This window comes from Brassica napus, chromosome C9 (genome assembly GCF_020379485.1).
Source record: "Brassica napus cultivar Da-Ae chromosome C9, Da-Ae, whole genome shotgun sequence".
NCBI lineage: Eukaryota > Viridiplantae > Streptophyta > Magnoliopsida > Brassicales > Brassicaceae > Brassica > Brassica napus.
In genome coordinates, this window is record NC_063452.1 from 9,686,090 (window position 1) to 9,701,295 (window position 15,206).

At 36.8% G+C, this 15,206-nt stretch overlaps 3 protein-coding genes across 7 annotated transcripts; all 3 read left to right on the plus strand.

The window, feature by feature from the left end:
• Window positions 1–643: 643 nt before the first annotated feature.
• LOC106375522 (glucan endo-1,3-beta-glucosidase 8) lies at window positions 644–3,622 on the plus strand. Of its 4 annotated transcripts, none has more exons than XM_013815456.3 (6): window positions 644–897; window positions 1,390–1,488; window positions 1,579–1,646; window positions 1,773–2,108; window positions 2,193–2,692; window positions 2,912–3,622. In XM_013815456.3, coding segments are annotated over exons 3-6 (1,437 nt in total). In that variant the 5' UTR covers window positions 644–897; window positions 1,390–1,488; window positions 1,579–1,644; the 3' UTR covers window positions 3,511–3,622. The 4 variants fall into 4 exon arrangements, with proteins under 4 accessions (XP_013670910.1, XP_013670912.1, XP_013670908.1 ...); XM_013815458.3 differs by having other exon boundaries at window positions 1,585–1,646; XM_013815454.3 differs by having other exon boundaries at window positions 1,390–1,482.
• A 751-nt stretch (window positions 3,623–4,373) lies between these two features.
• LOC106375521 (WD-40 repeat-containing protein MSI4) lies at window positions 4,374–7,599 on the plus strand. The gene is made up of 15 exons (XM_013815453.2): window positions 4,374–4,753; window positions 4,911–4,974; window positions 5,097–5,183; window positions 5,263–5,325; window positions 5,436–5,501; window positions 5,650–5,724; window positions 5,834–5,909; window positions 5,991–6,186; window positions 6,291–6,372; window positions 6,456–6,529; window positions 6,631–6,742; window positions 6,837–6,911; window positions 7,008–7,075; window positions 7,153–7,252; window positions 7,329–7,599. Exons 1-15 carry the CDS (start codon window positions 4,479–4,481, stop codon window positions 7,428–7,430), a joined length of 1,515 nt encoding a protein of 504 aa, XP_013670907.1. The 5' UTR covers window positions 4,374–4,478; the 3' UTR covers window positions 7,431–7,599.
• Window positions 7,600–8,053: 454 nt separating this feature from the next.
• On the plus strand, window positions 8,054–10,823 carry LOC106375523 (protein HEAT STRESS TOLERANT DWD 1). Of its 2 annotated transcripts, none has more exons than XM_013815459.3 (12): window positions 8,054–8,208; window positions 8,307–8,464; window positions 8,624–8,702; window positions 8,781–8,969; window positions 9,083–9,181; window positions 9,262–9,430; window positions 9,513–9,616; window positions 9,708–9,847; window positions 9,928–10,000; window positions 10,074–10,189; window positions 10,284–10,401; window positions 10,491–10,823. In XM_013815459.3, exons 1-12 carry the CDS (start codon window positions 8,164–8,166, stop codon window positions 10,620–10,622), a joined length of 1,422 nt encoding a protein of 473 aa, XP_013670913.2. In that variant the 5' UTR covers window positions 8,054–8,163; the 3' UTR covers window positions 10,623–10,823. The 2 variants fall into 2 exon arrangements, with proteins under 2 accessions (XP_013670913.2, XP_013670914.2); XM_013815460.3 differs by having other exon boundaries at window positions 8,063–8,208; window positions 8,310–8,464.
• The last annotated feature ends 4,383 nt before the right edge of the window (window positions 10,824–15,206 follow it).

Consider the following 15,206-nt stretch of genomic DNA (forward strand, 5'->3'; position numbering starts at 1 on the left):
TAAATATACAATAAAAATGCTAATTTATACCAAGTATATTTGGTTCGTTCCGAAAATAAATTCACGCTTTGAAATCGCGGATCAAAATCTAAAAACTCAGCATCTGTCTAGCGCGAAAATAATTTACATATTTGTTTACTTTTAGAAGACCATGACTATTTGTATTTGTCCACTTTCTCAAACAAGTAGTTTCGTAAGATGCACATTAACACTCTACATTATTCAAACACACTAAAGGTGAACTAAAAACTCTGTCCAACATGAAAAGTTTCTATATTTTTCATAAGACAATACCATTTCACTTTTTTAAAATAGTAGTATCCACACAAATTGCTACATCACTTGAATATCAAATTAAACAACAATACCAAAAAAAAATCATATCTAAATAACACAGAAACCAAACAACCTGCGTAGCTTGGACATACACTAATTATACATATATATGTATACTGTGCAATTAGAGGAAAAGCATTAATTGCACATTTTTAGACTAGTAGTTAGATTTGATCCATGGAAAAAGACTAGTAGTTAGATTTGATCCATGGAAAAAGACTAGTAGTTAGATAGGTAAATCACTCTTAGATATTTGTCAATAAAAATCTGGATTTGTTTTTTTTCAAAACAAATTCCATTACTAACGGTGCTCTGGTAGACCCATGACTTTCATTTATTGCTTCCAATCATCCGTTATGTTTTGAACGTTTTAATTTTTTATTCAATTGTAATAAAATATCAGTTTCACACTCTGTTCAAAAACGCGGCGTCACTTTTAGGTTTATTTCACCGCTCAGCGACAAAAGTCTCTTCGATTTTGAAAAGAAGAGAGCCTCCTCCTCCTCCTCCTCTCCATTCTCTGCTTCTGCCCATCACTATCTCTCTCCATCTCTTTATCAGGTTTACCAAAGTCGATTTCCGTTTGAAAAGCTTTCAACTTTTTTATTTTGATGTTTTGATTTAATTTGCATTTCCATTTCCATTTTTCGATTTGTGGGTTTGAAGTTAGGATTTGGTGTCTTCAAGCCTTGTTGTTGTGTTTATGTCTCTAAAGTTTTGGGCTTTATAGATATTTATCATTGTTAAGCCTTTGATCAACACAGAGCGGTTTGATAACCGCTTTAGTGTTTCATTCTGTTACTTTTGTTGGTTTCAAATGATTTTTTTACAGATGCTTGCTTATCTGGATTCTTATTTGATAATGTCATTAGTTCTTATGCTAAGAGTTACCAATTATTGAATGTTGGTTTTGGGTTTAATAGATAAGGATCCACAGCTTGAACAATTATGTATATATTTATGTTTTGTTTTAGAAAGTTGTCTCATGTTCTCTAAATTTCGTGAATATATAACATATCGCATTTGTATTTTTTATTGGTTGTGTGTCAGCAGATTGATTGTCAGCGTGCTCTATACTCGAATCATAGCGATTTGTGAAGTTGTTAAGCCAAGGGGTCTCTGGGACAGAGCACATATCTCACTCAGGTATAGGTACTTTGTTTACATATCTCATTTCATGAATTTACTTTTTGATGATAGCAAAACGCTGTTTTTGGATGTGTACTGATTAACAATTTACAGTTGCAGCAACTTAACAAAGTCAGGACACTCCCAGAAAATACGAAGACACATACATATACAGTCCTGATGTAAGCGTGTTACTGTTTCTATTATTGTTATGATCATTACAGCCTGGAATGCATTGGTTCCATTTCTCCATATTTGGCTGTTTTTTTTTTATTTTTGGAAATATCTCAAGCCCTCTCCTTTCTCAGGATGGTGAATCCGTTGGCTCTTCTCGTCGGATTGACAATCCTTTTAGATCCTCTGAGTATAATGGTAGATGGGCTGGGAGTTAATTGGGGGACAATGGCCACACACAAGCTCCCACCAAAGACAGTGGTTCAGATGCTCAAGGACAATAACATCAACAAGGTTAAGCTTTTCGACGCTGACGAGACCACCATGGGTGCGCTCGCCGGCTCTGGTCTGGAAGTGATGGTTGCTATCCCCAATGATCAGCTTAAGGTCATGGGAAGCTACGACCGAGCCAAGGATTGGGTCCACAAGAACGTCACTCGTTATAACTTCAGTGGTGGTGTCAATATCACGTGAGTTTCCTCCTCACCTCTCTTCTTCCTTAGTTTGATTGTTACACATTGTTTCTTAGCTAACCTCTTGATGATGTGTTTCAGGTTTGTAGCAGTTGGGAACGAGCCGTTCCTCAAATCATACAACGGAACATTCATAAACCTAACATTCCCTGCACTTCAAAACATCCAAAACGCTTTAAACGAAGCTGGACTAGGAAACTCCGTCAAAGCAACGGTCCCTCTAAACGCGGATGTCTACGACTCACCAGCAAGCGACCCCGTCCCATCTGCTGGGAGGTTCCGTCCTGATATCCTCGGTCAGATGACTCAGATCGTTGACTTTCTCGGCAAGAACAACGCACCCATCACAATCAACATCTACCCTTTCTTGAGTCTCTACGGGAACGATGACTTCCCAATCAACTACGCCTTCTTCGACGGTGCTCAACCAATAGATGACCACGGTGTTAGTTACACAAACGTTTTCGACGCCAACTTCGACACTTTGGTATCTTCTTTGAAAGCTGTTGGTCATGGAGATATGCCGATCATCGTGGGAGAAGTCGGCTGGCCTACAGAGGGCGACAAACACGCAAACAACGGTAACATATATCTCTTAGTGCTTTACAGCGTCGGCCCTGGGCAAAGCCAAATGAAACATTCCTACTCCTAAATTTTTTCGAAGAAAATTAAATATTATAGATCCTAAATTTATAATAAAAAAAGAAAAATTATTAAATTTTTTTTACTAAATCACCTACAGCCACGCAATGTTTGGTTTAGATGCAATGTTTGGTTTTGAAGAATGGTTTTCTTTGCAGGCGAAGCTTATAGGTTCTACAACGGGCTATTACCGAGGCTTGGAACAAACAAAGGAACTCCATTGAGACCAACCTACATTGAGGTATACTTGTTCGGATTACTAGATGAAGACGCTAAAAGCATAGCACCAGGAGCGTTTGAGCGCCACTGGGGACTATTCAGATTCGACGGGCAGCCAAAGTTTCCTCTAGACCTCTCGGGACAAGGACAGAACAAGTTGCTGATTGGCGCGCGGAACGTGACGTATCTACCAAACAAGTGGTGTATGTTTAATCCAAATGCCAAGGACTTGACGAAGCTGGCTCAGAACATTGATTTCGCCTGCACTTTCTCGGATTGCACGGCGCTTGGCTACGGGTCCTCTTGCAATGGTCTTGACGCGAACGGGAACGCTTCGTATGCGTTTAACATGTATTTTCAAGTGAAGAACCAAGATGAGGAGGCTTGTATCTTCCAAGGTTTGGCTACCGTTACTACGCAGAATATATCTCAGGGCCAATGTGATTTTCCTGTTCAGATTGTTGCTTCTTCCTCTTCTTATGTGTCTTGTTCTTTGGTCTGGTTGGTCGCTGGAGTTTTGTTTGTCTTGATGTTTTGAGGTTTAGATTGTATGAGGTCCTTATTTTGATTATATATATTTCCTTTTATCGTCCATGTAATAAATGTTGGATTTTTTTTTTATTGGAAGAGTAACCATCATTTTTTAGATTTTCAAAATATTTACATGTTCTTTTATTCAGTTTAAATTATTTGTCGAATTGAGTTATAGAATGAGCTTTGGGTTAATCATCGTACAAGACGCAAAGAAGAAAAAAAATATTGTTGATATTATCTTATCCAAAAAGTATAGCATATAATTTGGTTAACTTCATAAGACTCGGTTTTTTCAGTTAAGTTGGTTATCTCTGAACCAGAATCACTCGGTTATAATTGGTTAATTACTCAATCCGTTTCTAAAAGATCAATATATTATAGATAAAACTTTTGTTTTAAAAAAATACATATTTTATATTTCCAATGTAATTTTTGTCAATTAATAATAAGAAATTGTAAAGTTCAAGAACATTAATTGTTTTTTTTTAAATTTTATTGGTTTAAAAATATAGAAAATACAAAATTACAAAAAAACTATGCATTTATAGCTAAATTTTCTTAAAATTTTATTGGTTTAAGAGTATGTTTTATTAAAAGTGCGAAAATTCTAAAACATGGATTTTTTAGGAACGGAGAGTACATATGAGCTATTGTTAATTCTCAGTTAAGGTTAAACCGATCGGTTCGTATATGCTGAATCATTGAATTTTCTAATCTTGCCGGTTGGTTCGTAAGTACAGCATTTCTTAAACCGAAAACAGAGAATAACGGTTCGGTCCGTTCGGTTCACTTCGGTTAATTTATAATATTAGTTTCCATCCCATATTTAATAAATAATTAATTTACGGAAGAAAAAAACGACAAAACGGTGGCGGTTTGTTAGTAAAGCAGTGTAGAGAGGAGAGATACGGATACGGTCTTGTCTCTCACCGAATCGAATAAAACGACAAGAAAAGGAAGAGAGAGAGGAAAATGGAGAGCGACGAAGCAGCAGCAGCAGCAGCAGCGTCTCCTCAAGCGAGCGGAGGAACCGTAACACCGGCGCCGAAGAAGAGAGGCCGGAAACCTAAGAGCAAAGACGAATCTCAGGAGCAGATAAGCGGTGGGAAGATGAAGGAGAGCGGGAAGAAGACGAAGCAGGAGGAGCAGAGTGTGGACGAGAAGTACTCTCAGTGGAAAGGTCTCGTCCCCATTCTCTACGACTGGCTCGCGAACCACAACCTCGTCTGGCCTTCCCTCTCCTGCAGGTCGCTTCTTTTCTCCCTACGCCTAGGGTTTCAGTTAATTTTGTCTTAGGTTAGATCTCGTGTTGAACGTTCTGATGTTGATTCCGGTTTAACCAGCAACAATGCACACACATAGTTGTTTTGTCTGAGGTTGAATTTGTTGTTTGGGTTTTCACAGATGGGGTCCACAACTCGACCAAGCTACCTACAAGAACCGCCAGCGTCTTTACCTCTCTGAACAAGTAGGCTTTTTTTACGTTCTACTGTATATTACTCGATCTAGCATTTCAGACATTTGTGTCTCAAGATCTCAGAATATTTGTATATATGTCTTCATCATTTTTTTGCTTGGTTGTGTCACTAGACTGATGGCAGTGTACCCAACACTCTAGTCATAGCGAATTGCGAAGTTGTTAAGCCACGGGTTGCTGCGGCTGAGCACATTTCTCAGGTAGCTAGTGTTTTTGCTTTTAATCTTCTCGTGTGGCTTTTTTATTATCATGATCCTCGTTACAAATGTGTGTGTTCAGTTCAATGAAGAAGCACGTTCTCCATTTGTGAAGAAGTACAAGACCATCATTCACCCTGGAGAGGTTTGAACTCTTGTATCAATATTGTTGTCTCGCTGCTGTTTAAAAGTCGGTGCATGCATTTACTTGTTTTGCACTTTTGATGTGTATTCATGACTAATTCGCATTTGCAGGTTAACAGAATCAGGGAACTCCCGCAAAACAGTAAGATTGTTGCTACTCACACCGACAGTCCTGATGTATGTGCTGCTTCTTCTCTTTTGTTATGGTCACATCAACTTGATATGTGTCGTTTGCATACCTCCCTATTTGGCAAGCAAAGAGCATCCTTTGTTTTGGACTAACTTCTTGTTTCGGTTATCTGAATACTCTATATGTTGATTCCAGGTTCTCATTTGGGATGTTGATACCCAACCAAACCGTCATGCTGTGCTTGGTGCTGCAAGTTCCCGTCCTGATTTGGTATGTCCACTTCTGAGCAAATCATTGCCTCTGCTTTATTCTTGTTTGTCTCAATTTCATCATTAGAAGTGATACTTGTTTGCATCATATGAACCTTTTCTTCTCGCAGATACTAACTGGACACCAAGACAATGCTGAATTTGCTCTTGCAATGTGCCCAACCGAACCCTTTGTCCTCTCTGGAGGTCTGTGTTTCTGTCATTTTTTTTTAATGTCTGATCATGTGGTTTTACCAGTTTCTCATACAAAGGTTATATTCTCTTAAGGCAAGGACAAGATGGTTGTTTTGTGGAGTATCCAGGACCACATCACAACGGTTGGTACTGATTCCAAATCATCTGGATCAATCATCAAACAGACTGGTGAAGGTGGCGATAAGACAGAGAGTCCTTCTGTTGGCCCGCGAGGTGTATATCAAGGCCATGATGATACGGTTGAAGATGTCGCATTCAGCCCGACTAGGTAACTTCTTAGAATAGTCTCCTCCTTTTGATCTCGCGTATTTAATGCAAATGCAGATTTTTTTTTCATGCTGTCTCTGATAAAATTTTTATGTCGTGAACTAGTGCACAAGAATTCTGCAGTGTGGGTGACGACTCTTGCCTTATACTGTGGGATGCAAGAACTGGTACTAGCCCTGTCACGAAGGTACTGTGTCTTCTTGTTCCTAACCAAAATTTGAAGTTTTCACCTTCTTTTATCTTTTATCTTGTTTTTTTTTTGTTTACCAGGTTGAAAAGGCGCATGATGCTGATCTTCATTGTGTCGATTGGAATCCTCATGACGACAACCTGATCTTGACAGGGTATGGGGAAATAGATGATTAAGGCACACTTAGCATCTAATTAATAAAACTTTTAGTATATGCATACATGTACTTCATTAGATATAGTTTGAATGTTTCAGGTCTGCAGACAACACTGTCCGGTTGTATGATCGTAGGAGCCTTACCTCAAATGGAGTTGGTACACCTATTTACAAATTTGAGGGCCACAAAGCTGCTGTTCTTTGCGTTCAGGTTTCAACACCTCCTCTTATGTTTTTTCTTAAAATCATATTACTTGTACCTAATAAAACTTACTGATAACCATCTTCTTAATCAATCAATACAGTGGTCTCCTGATAAAGCATCTGTTTTTGGGAGTTCCGCAGAAGATGGTCTCTTGAACATCTGGGATTATGACAGGGTGTGTACTTAATTCACTCAGATATGTCTGAAATTAATCGTGTGTTTGCTATCATCACTGAAAGCTATTCATCTTACTCATGTTTGGTTCCATCAGGTCAGTAAGAAGTCTGATCGTGCAGCTAAAAACCCTGCGGGGCTCTTCTTCCAGCATGCTGGTCACAGGTTCGTAAAAGGACTTGATCCTAATTCGCTTGATTGCTTTCTCATCTTACTTGCCACTATTTATTATACTTTCTCAGGGACAAAGTTGTTGATTTCCACTGGAATGCGGCGGACCCTTGGACTATTGTCAGTGTTTCTGATGACTGTGAGACTACTGGTGGAGGTGGAACATTGCAGGTAAACACTTTGATTAGCATTTTTGTCAGATAAAAGTGAAATGTGTGGTGCTTATACTTATCTTCTTGATTGGCAGATATGGCGGATGAGTGACTTGATTTACAGACCGGAAGAGGAAGTTCTGACGGAACTGGAGAAGTTCAAGTCGCATGTCATGACATGTGCCTCCAAGCCTTGAGTGTGTGCAAAGAAATAAAAAGACCATTGTCTATCGCCTATACATGGTCAAACTAATGCGGTTTAGTTGTCGGTTTAGCGAATAATCTTTTTTTTTTGCTAATCAAAACGCTGGGTTGTCTATTGAGATATTAGTAGTTTTTAGGACCTTTCCAAATCTTGGTTCTTGATCCGATTTCGTCAAAGACTCTTGAAAGTGCTATTTTTCTCAACTTAGATCTTAACCGAATCGAGAACCAGCTGTGTTGGTTTGAGTTTGCAGTGAACATATGCCTGAACGAAATTAAAATCCATCTCAAACTAAAGCCGGTCACAAGACCCTAATTGCCTTTTTACTACATCGATTCTGTTGACTCCAATCAACAAACAGTTAAAGAAAATCTCTTATCAAACTTTTGGGTAACATAATAGTTTTGAAAAGATTTAGGAATTTAGATTAGTTTTCAGTAAACAGAGGGGGTATCTATGCAAGAGAGGTAATTTATTTGTGATTAGGTGTGATTTCGTTGACTATCTGTCTATCTGTTAACGAACTTTTGGGTTATATTTTAAAATTGTAAGAGGTTTAGGAATTTGAGACTATTTAAAAAAAAACTAAAGGGTATATATGCAAAAGACGTAAAGTATTTGCTTAAACCCTAAAAGAAAATGACGAGCCTTTTAGCTGCTGAACTCAACCTCAACAACTTATTCACAAAAGTAGAGAAGAAGAAGAATCACAAGCGAAGGCGAAGATGGTTCGCAGTATAAACCCTAAGAAGGCAAAGAGGAAGAACAAGGTTAGAATCTTCGATACCCCAAACTTCAATCTGATTTTGTCTCTCAAATCAAATCAGTAACCTAGATAGCGTGAATTTGATTGTTGAAATTTTGATAGAAGAAGGGAGAAGCGTCTTCTTCCTCCTCGGTACCATCGATGCCAACAAGGGTTTGGCAGCCAGGTGTGGATAAGCTCGAAGAAGGAGAAGAGCTTCAGTGCGACCCTTCTGCTTATAATTCCCTTCATGGCTTCCATGTTGGTTGGCCCTGTTTGAGGTAATCTTAGACGACGATGGTAGCTTGCTAAAAAGCTTGATTCTTTAGGGTTCAGTAAAGAGATTGTGTATGCACAGGCCGTTTAAATCATAAAGTTAAAAGACTTTTGAATGGTTTAGTGACTTTGATTGTTTCTATTCCTTTTCTTTTCTTTTCCAGTTTTGACATTTTAGGTGATAAGTTGGGTTTGAACCGAACTGAGTTTCCTCACACATTGTATATGGTGGCTGGGACTCAGGTGAGTCTTTGAACGTGTTTTTGCTTCTTGATTCTCATGGTCAGTTGTGAATATAGTTAACCCTTCTCTCCCTTTTAGGCTGAGAAAGCACCTTTGAACTCCATTGGATTATTTAAGATCAGCAACGTATCTGGCAAGAGACGCGATGTAGTGCCCAAGACGGTAGTGAATGGTGATGATGCTATGGAGGATGAGGATGATGAAGATGAGGACAGTGATAGCGATGAGGAAAGCGAAGATGGAGCTTCCACTACTCCGATTATTCAGGTAATTTTTTGATTCTGTCTAACCATTATGTTATTCACTTATTCGTCTCTCAATTCGAGAGAGTCATCATCATCATGGTTAATACTTTTATCTCGAATGTTTTTGATAAACAGGTCCGCAGAGTTGCTCACCATGGATGTGTTAACCGCATTCGTGCAATGCCACAGAATCCTCATATATGTGTCTCTTGGGCAGATTCGGGTCATGTACAGGTAAGATAGTAGATAAGCCATGAAGATATGTTTATATGTGTCTCTTTGAATTTGGTTTGTGTTTTTGTATTTGTGGGCAGGTGTGGGACATGAGCTCTCATCTTAATGCTTTAGCAGAGTCAGAAACAGAAGGTAAAGATGGAACTTCACCGGCTCTAAACCAGGCACCCTTGGTTAACTTTTCTGGCCACAAAGATGAAGGCTATGCTATAGATTGGAGTCCTGCAACAGCTGGAAGACTTCTTTCCGGTAAAATTTGTCAGCAATACTCAGACAGTTACATGCTTTTCAACATAGTCAGTGTATTTATTTATTTTTCTACACCGGTTAGGGGACTGCATGAGTATGATTCATCTGTGGGAACCAGCTTCTGGTTCATGGACTGTTGATCCTATTCCGTTAACGGGACACACCGCAAGTGTTGAAGATTTACAAGTAAGACTGTTGCTCTTTGCTGCAGCTAAATTGTGTGTGCTAACTGTTACTGTCTCCTTTTGGGCTTAATATTCCTTTCCTCTGTTGCCAGTGGAGTCCAGCTGAAGCCAACGTGTTTGCGTCGTGTTCTGTGGATGGGACTATTGCACTATGGGATGTCCGAGTTGGGAAGACGCCTGCATTATCTTTCAAAGCACATAACGCAGATGTGAATGTCATCTCATGGAACAGGTTCTCTTTGCCACTTTGATATGTAACTTAATTTTTTTTTTCTCATTGGCTCATTCTTTGTTTTTTCCTCTTTCATGAAGGCTGGCTAGTTGCATGTTGGCCTCAGGAAGTGACGATGGAGCATTCTCTATCCATGATCTTAGAGTTATCAAGGTAGGTTTTATAATTTCCATATCAATATCTTAACGAGATTCTGATGTGATAAGCCTTTAAAAACTTGAACTAGGAGGGAGATGCTAAGGTAGCACATTTTGAGTATCATAAGCATCCTATCACGTCGATTGAGTGGAGCGCTCATGAATCCTCAACACTTGCAGTCTCTTCCGGCGATAACCAGCTCACGTAAGCCACAAAGTTTATACAGAAACACATAGATAGTCCGCTAAAATCATAGAGAAACTGTCTGATGGTTTTTGGCTATCTGTTGTATCTGCAGGATATGGGATTTATCCTTAGAGAAGGATGAAGAAGAGGAAGCAGAATTCAAAGCACAGACCAAGGAATATGTTAACACACCTCAAGATTTGCCTCCTCAGCTTCTTTTCGTTCACCAGGTAACATCTTACTTCAACCTCTTTAGTACCGGTTATATTTCATTGATGTCTGTTTGTCTGAAAACTTTTTTTCTATTCCGTAAAACCAGGGACAAAAGGACTTGAAGGAACTCCACTGGCACAACCAGATTCCAGGGATGATCATCTCAACTGCTGAAGATGGGTTCAACATCTTGATGCCTTACAACATTCAGAACACACTTCCTGATCTCGCTGCCTGAAAAGCTTTTATCTTTTTTCCTGAAAAACTTTTGTAGTCTCTTGAGAGTTTTTTTTATTGTCCTCCCTGTTTTCAAGAACTATACTCTTTCATAACTTGATGTTTCATAACCGTCGGTTGGTTTCACTTTGTGACAAAATGTCAAAGTATGTTTTTACAAGCATTTTCTTCACTATGAGTGTATTATTATTATTTCACAACTTTTCAAGCGTTCATCATTGGTCGATTGATTTCAACTGCTACAAAATGTTGAAGGAGCAAAAGCCAACAATTCCTGTAACATATAGACTGTAAAAAAATCTGGATGTTCTAATCACTTTCCTATCATTCCTTATGACATAAAATCTATTAGAGTATCAAAAAGAAAAGTTAAAACAGGGTTTCTTAATACAACAATAAGGACGGTTATTCTGTGAGCCAACAGGCTTGCCGTTTAGTTTAGGGAAAGGATATTGTTTGCTTAGAACTACCATTTTGCTTTTGTGTGCCAAATAACCTTTTACAAGGTTTTTGTATATCAAGATCGTCATTATACATTCCACCTGCAATTTATTTTTATCAGAAATACCTATGACTTTAAAGAATTCATTCTAGTAATCTACAGAGACAAATGGGATGGAAACATAAGACAAATGTGATCCATGTCTATTTCTAGCCATCTAAGTGCATTGGCAAATTACTTCAAGCTTCAGCTGGTGAGCTCTTGCTGGATCACTCACTTCTGAATGATATAAACTATAACATTTGATAAAAAAAAGAGCTATTAAGCAACTGTAATCTTAGTATGTTCAATGGAACGATAGAGTGTATTAAATAAAGACTTCTTACATTTTCTTCATGAGTCTCTGATTGTATTTCCAAGACAAGATACACACAGGACCTCAAGTACCTGAACGACATTAAGTTCTTTTTTTTTTAACGACATTAAGTTGTTCAGTGATATTATCTAAACTGATAAACTTCTTTATTCAGTTCACCAAAGAACTACACATCATAGACCGACTTGACTAACGAGAGGATCTCTCAACCCTCCACTCAATTGCCACAACTTTCTTTTAACCTGTTAACTCAATAACAAGTTACAATCCACTACAAGCCATCTACGCTAATTGCAATGATCACTACAATCCGAATATTACAGAGTTAAAAATAGCAAGATATATTGGAGATGATCTTAAAATAAAAACAGGCGTTGTCAAACGCTAGATCAAAACCGATTCAAATTTGAAGGCTTTTGGGTTTAGTAGTGGAATCATGTCACATGGATTGCCTTTTGAGGGCTTTGAAATCACGTTTGTGTTTTACAAACAGATATATTAGCAGTCGCCGTAACCTTGCATTGAACTAAACCGGCATGAGCATGACACCGACTCTTTGTTGAATAAAACTTGTTGGTTTAGAAAAGGAAAACCTTAAACTGAAGAAAATAATATCCCATTCTTTAAAATCTAATCTCATACTTATTTCATGAACTGGGTAGGCATAGCTCTATTTCCATAACTATTTTGACTATACACATAATAAAATAGAAGTAGCAATTTCGTAGTATTGCAATAAGCCAATAACTATTACGTTATGCAAATTTCGAACCCAGAGACATCAAGATATACTTAGTCCAATAAAACAAAACGAATATAAAATGAAGAACTCAAATTCAACCAAACAAAACCAATAGGAAATTAAGAATTCAAGGATGCTCACGGATGTCCTTTACAACATCCTTCAGAAATATTGTTTGGAAAGTAATTTTAAAAATTTGTATATATCATTAGCATTTTCATTTTCACTTTCACAAACTGATGCTAAAAATATAAAATAATATCTAAAATAACATGAACAATTTTATTTATGTAAATTAACGTATTTGAAATATGGAATAACTATATATCATGATTAAAGTAAAAAGAAAATTATATGCACAATAATATAATTACAAACATACCAATTTTCCACTCAATAATATTTCACATTAGTTTAAGATATACAATATAGGTTCCTTCTTAGATTTGCCGGATTCACAGTTTTCTTATCCAAACTCCTATCTTGTTTCAAGCTTTTTAATGTTTAACTTTGATTGTATTATTGAACTCGACCTTTCTGGTATCAAGCTTTAAATTAATGGAATATTTGTGCACAAAAAAAAATATTTCTTTTCTTTTGTATATATGTATTTCTCCAAAATTAATTTTTTTAAGTGTCTTAATAAATAAATAAACTAAGAGATCATTAATAAAGTCAAAATTTAGTAGATACATAAATGTTTAAATTATAAGTAAATCTATTAATCGGTGAAAACAACTAAGTTTCCAAATTGTTGAGCTTAGTCGTGTTTAATCACACTAAAATATAATAGTTGAGCTTAGCCGTGTTTAATCAGCCAAGAGGAAACGGTCAACGCGCCGGATGTCAACTATTTGAGTAACAACATGGACAGCCCAAAAGTTGAAGTACCCAACATATCTCGTGGTAGGACGTAGCTCATTTGCAGGTTGGTTCATTAATAAATTAAATAATAAATAAAGAAACCAAACTTATAATAACTCTAAAGCTTGATGGATGGTTGATGAAAATTCAAATTTATGTTGTTCGATCAGATGATGAAACAAATTAATATTGATATCTTTTTTAATTATAGTCATTTTAGGTTGTTATATCAAATATGAAAAATATAGATCGTTGAAAAGTGAAATGAAGTACAATTTGTGCACAATTTTATTTTCACGAGCACTAGATCTCAAATCCTAAGCTTCCAACTGGAAACATAACAAAGCTAGCATATATGATCTTAACACATGACTTACTACCTACGGCTTTCTATAATATGTTTTCGATTATAAAGATGGATGGAGTATAATGACCAAAATCTTAAGACAAAAGACTACAAAATCGAAAATAGATTCCCTACTCTCTACCCACAACTTACAAAGACAGAGAATTTTAAGACATGTCGGTTAATATGGCTGTGGATGGTGACCGAGCACCATTTTAATGAGAAAGAAAATTACAACCTGCGACTTACAAAAGTCATTAGCTAAAGACTTTTAAGACGTCGGTTAAAAGACTTACAGATGGGAAATGTACTTAAACAATGTCTGTGAATGGGAACCTAGAACCACTTGAATGGGAAAAAACAACCAAACAGCGTAAAGAAGTCGTAAGGCAAAGACTACATGCCTGTTTTTTCAATTCAATGGATGGGAATAACGACCAAGAGTTGAAATAAGTCTTAAGATAAAGACCCCACGACTTTGTAAAATATATCGATGAAGTATAACGCCAAATAATTTAAGAAAGTCATGCACTGCCCACGGTTTAGGAAAGTCTTTAGAGCGATCAATAGCTGAAAAGGTCTTAAGTCAAAAAACACCATGGCTTAGCTTTCAATCTGTTGGATTGATATGACGACCAACGGTTGAAATAAACCTTACGACAGTCTATGAAACGAGGATAATTTCTTTTGTTGGAAACCACAAGGCTAGACGTGTCTAGTTTATTGACAATTTTGAATTCGTTGGATGGAAAAAAACGCCAACTATTGAAAAAAGTTGTAAGGCAAAGACTGAAATGGAAACAAGTTCGTATTGTGGCTTAGAAAAGACAATAATGTGCTGATTTACGACTAGCTGGATCGAAATAACGAGCAGGGGGCAGAAAAAAAGTCACAAGATAAAGACTGAAAGGAAAATAGATTCTTTATTTTAGAACTAAGAAAAGTTTTAATACAAAGACTGGATAGGTTTCGGCTTGTTGGATGGAATAAATGTCGAACTGGTGAAAAAGACTTGTAGGATGGAAGACTTTGATTTGATCTTTAAGCCAAAGACTGAAACAATTTTTTAAATCTCAAACCATACAAAATTAGATTATGAACCTTAAAATTATAGTTAAACCTTGTAAAAAATTGAATTTCCGTCTAACTTTTTTTTTTGTTTTGAAACACTAATTTCCGTCTAACTATCACTAATCTATAATTCTTAGACTCATTGTTAACAATTCATAGTAGGAGTTGCTTGTGGACCGACCATCTTAATTACATTCCCGCTCTTGGAAAACTTGGTCAAACAATTTTAAACGTGCAAATGCATCAATATGTACAATTATGTTTTGCCTTTTTCTTGTGTAAAGAGCGTTCGTATACCTTATTCTTTGAGATTCTAAGTATGTCTTAATTATTATTGATTATTGGTCACCTAATTCAGAATGTCGTAACTTGTAGTTAACCTTGAGATTTCGGTTTATTCCACATCCTTTTGTTTATTCAGTTCAGAAATATTGTACCGAATTAAGAGACTGGTTCGTTTGAAAAGACTGGGTCCTTTTCTATTTGATTTAAAGCTAAACAAACAAAAATGTCGTTTTATTCTGAGACTTGTATTGGTCGATTTGAGATTTATATACATACTAGTATTAACCCCGTGCATACACACAGTTTTATTTTTGTTAACAAATAAAACCTAAGAGCATGATTATTGGAGATGAAATTTTTATCGGAATATAAGAACCTGTTTCTTAACTTTTAACTAAAAAAATTAAGAACCGGCTCTTAAATAAGAGTTTTAAGAGACAATTCTTAGTTTTTTTAGTT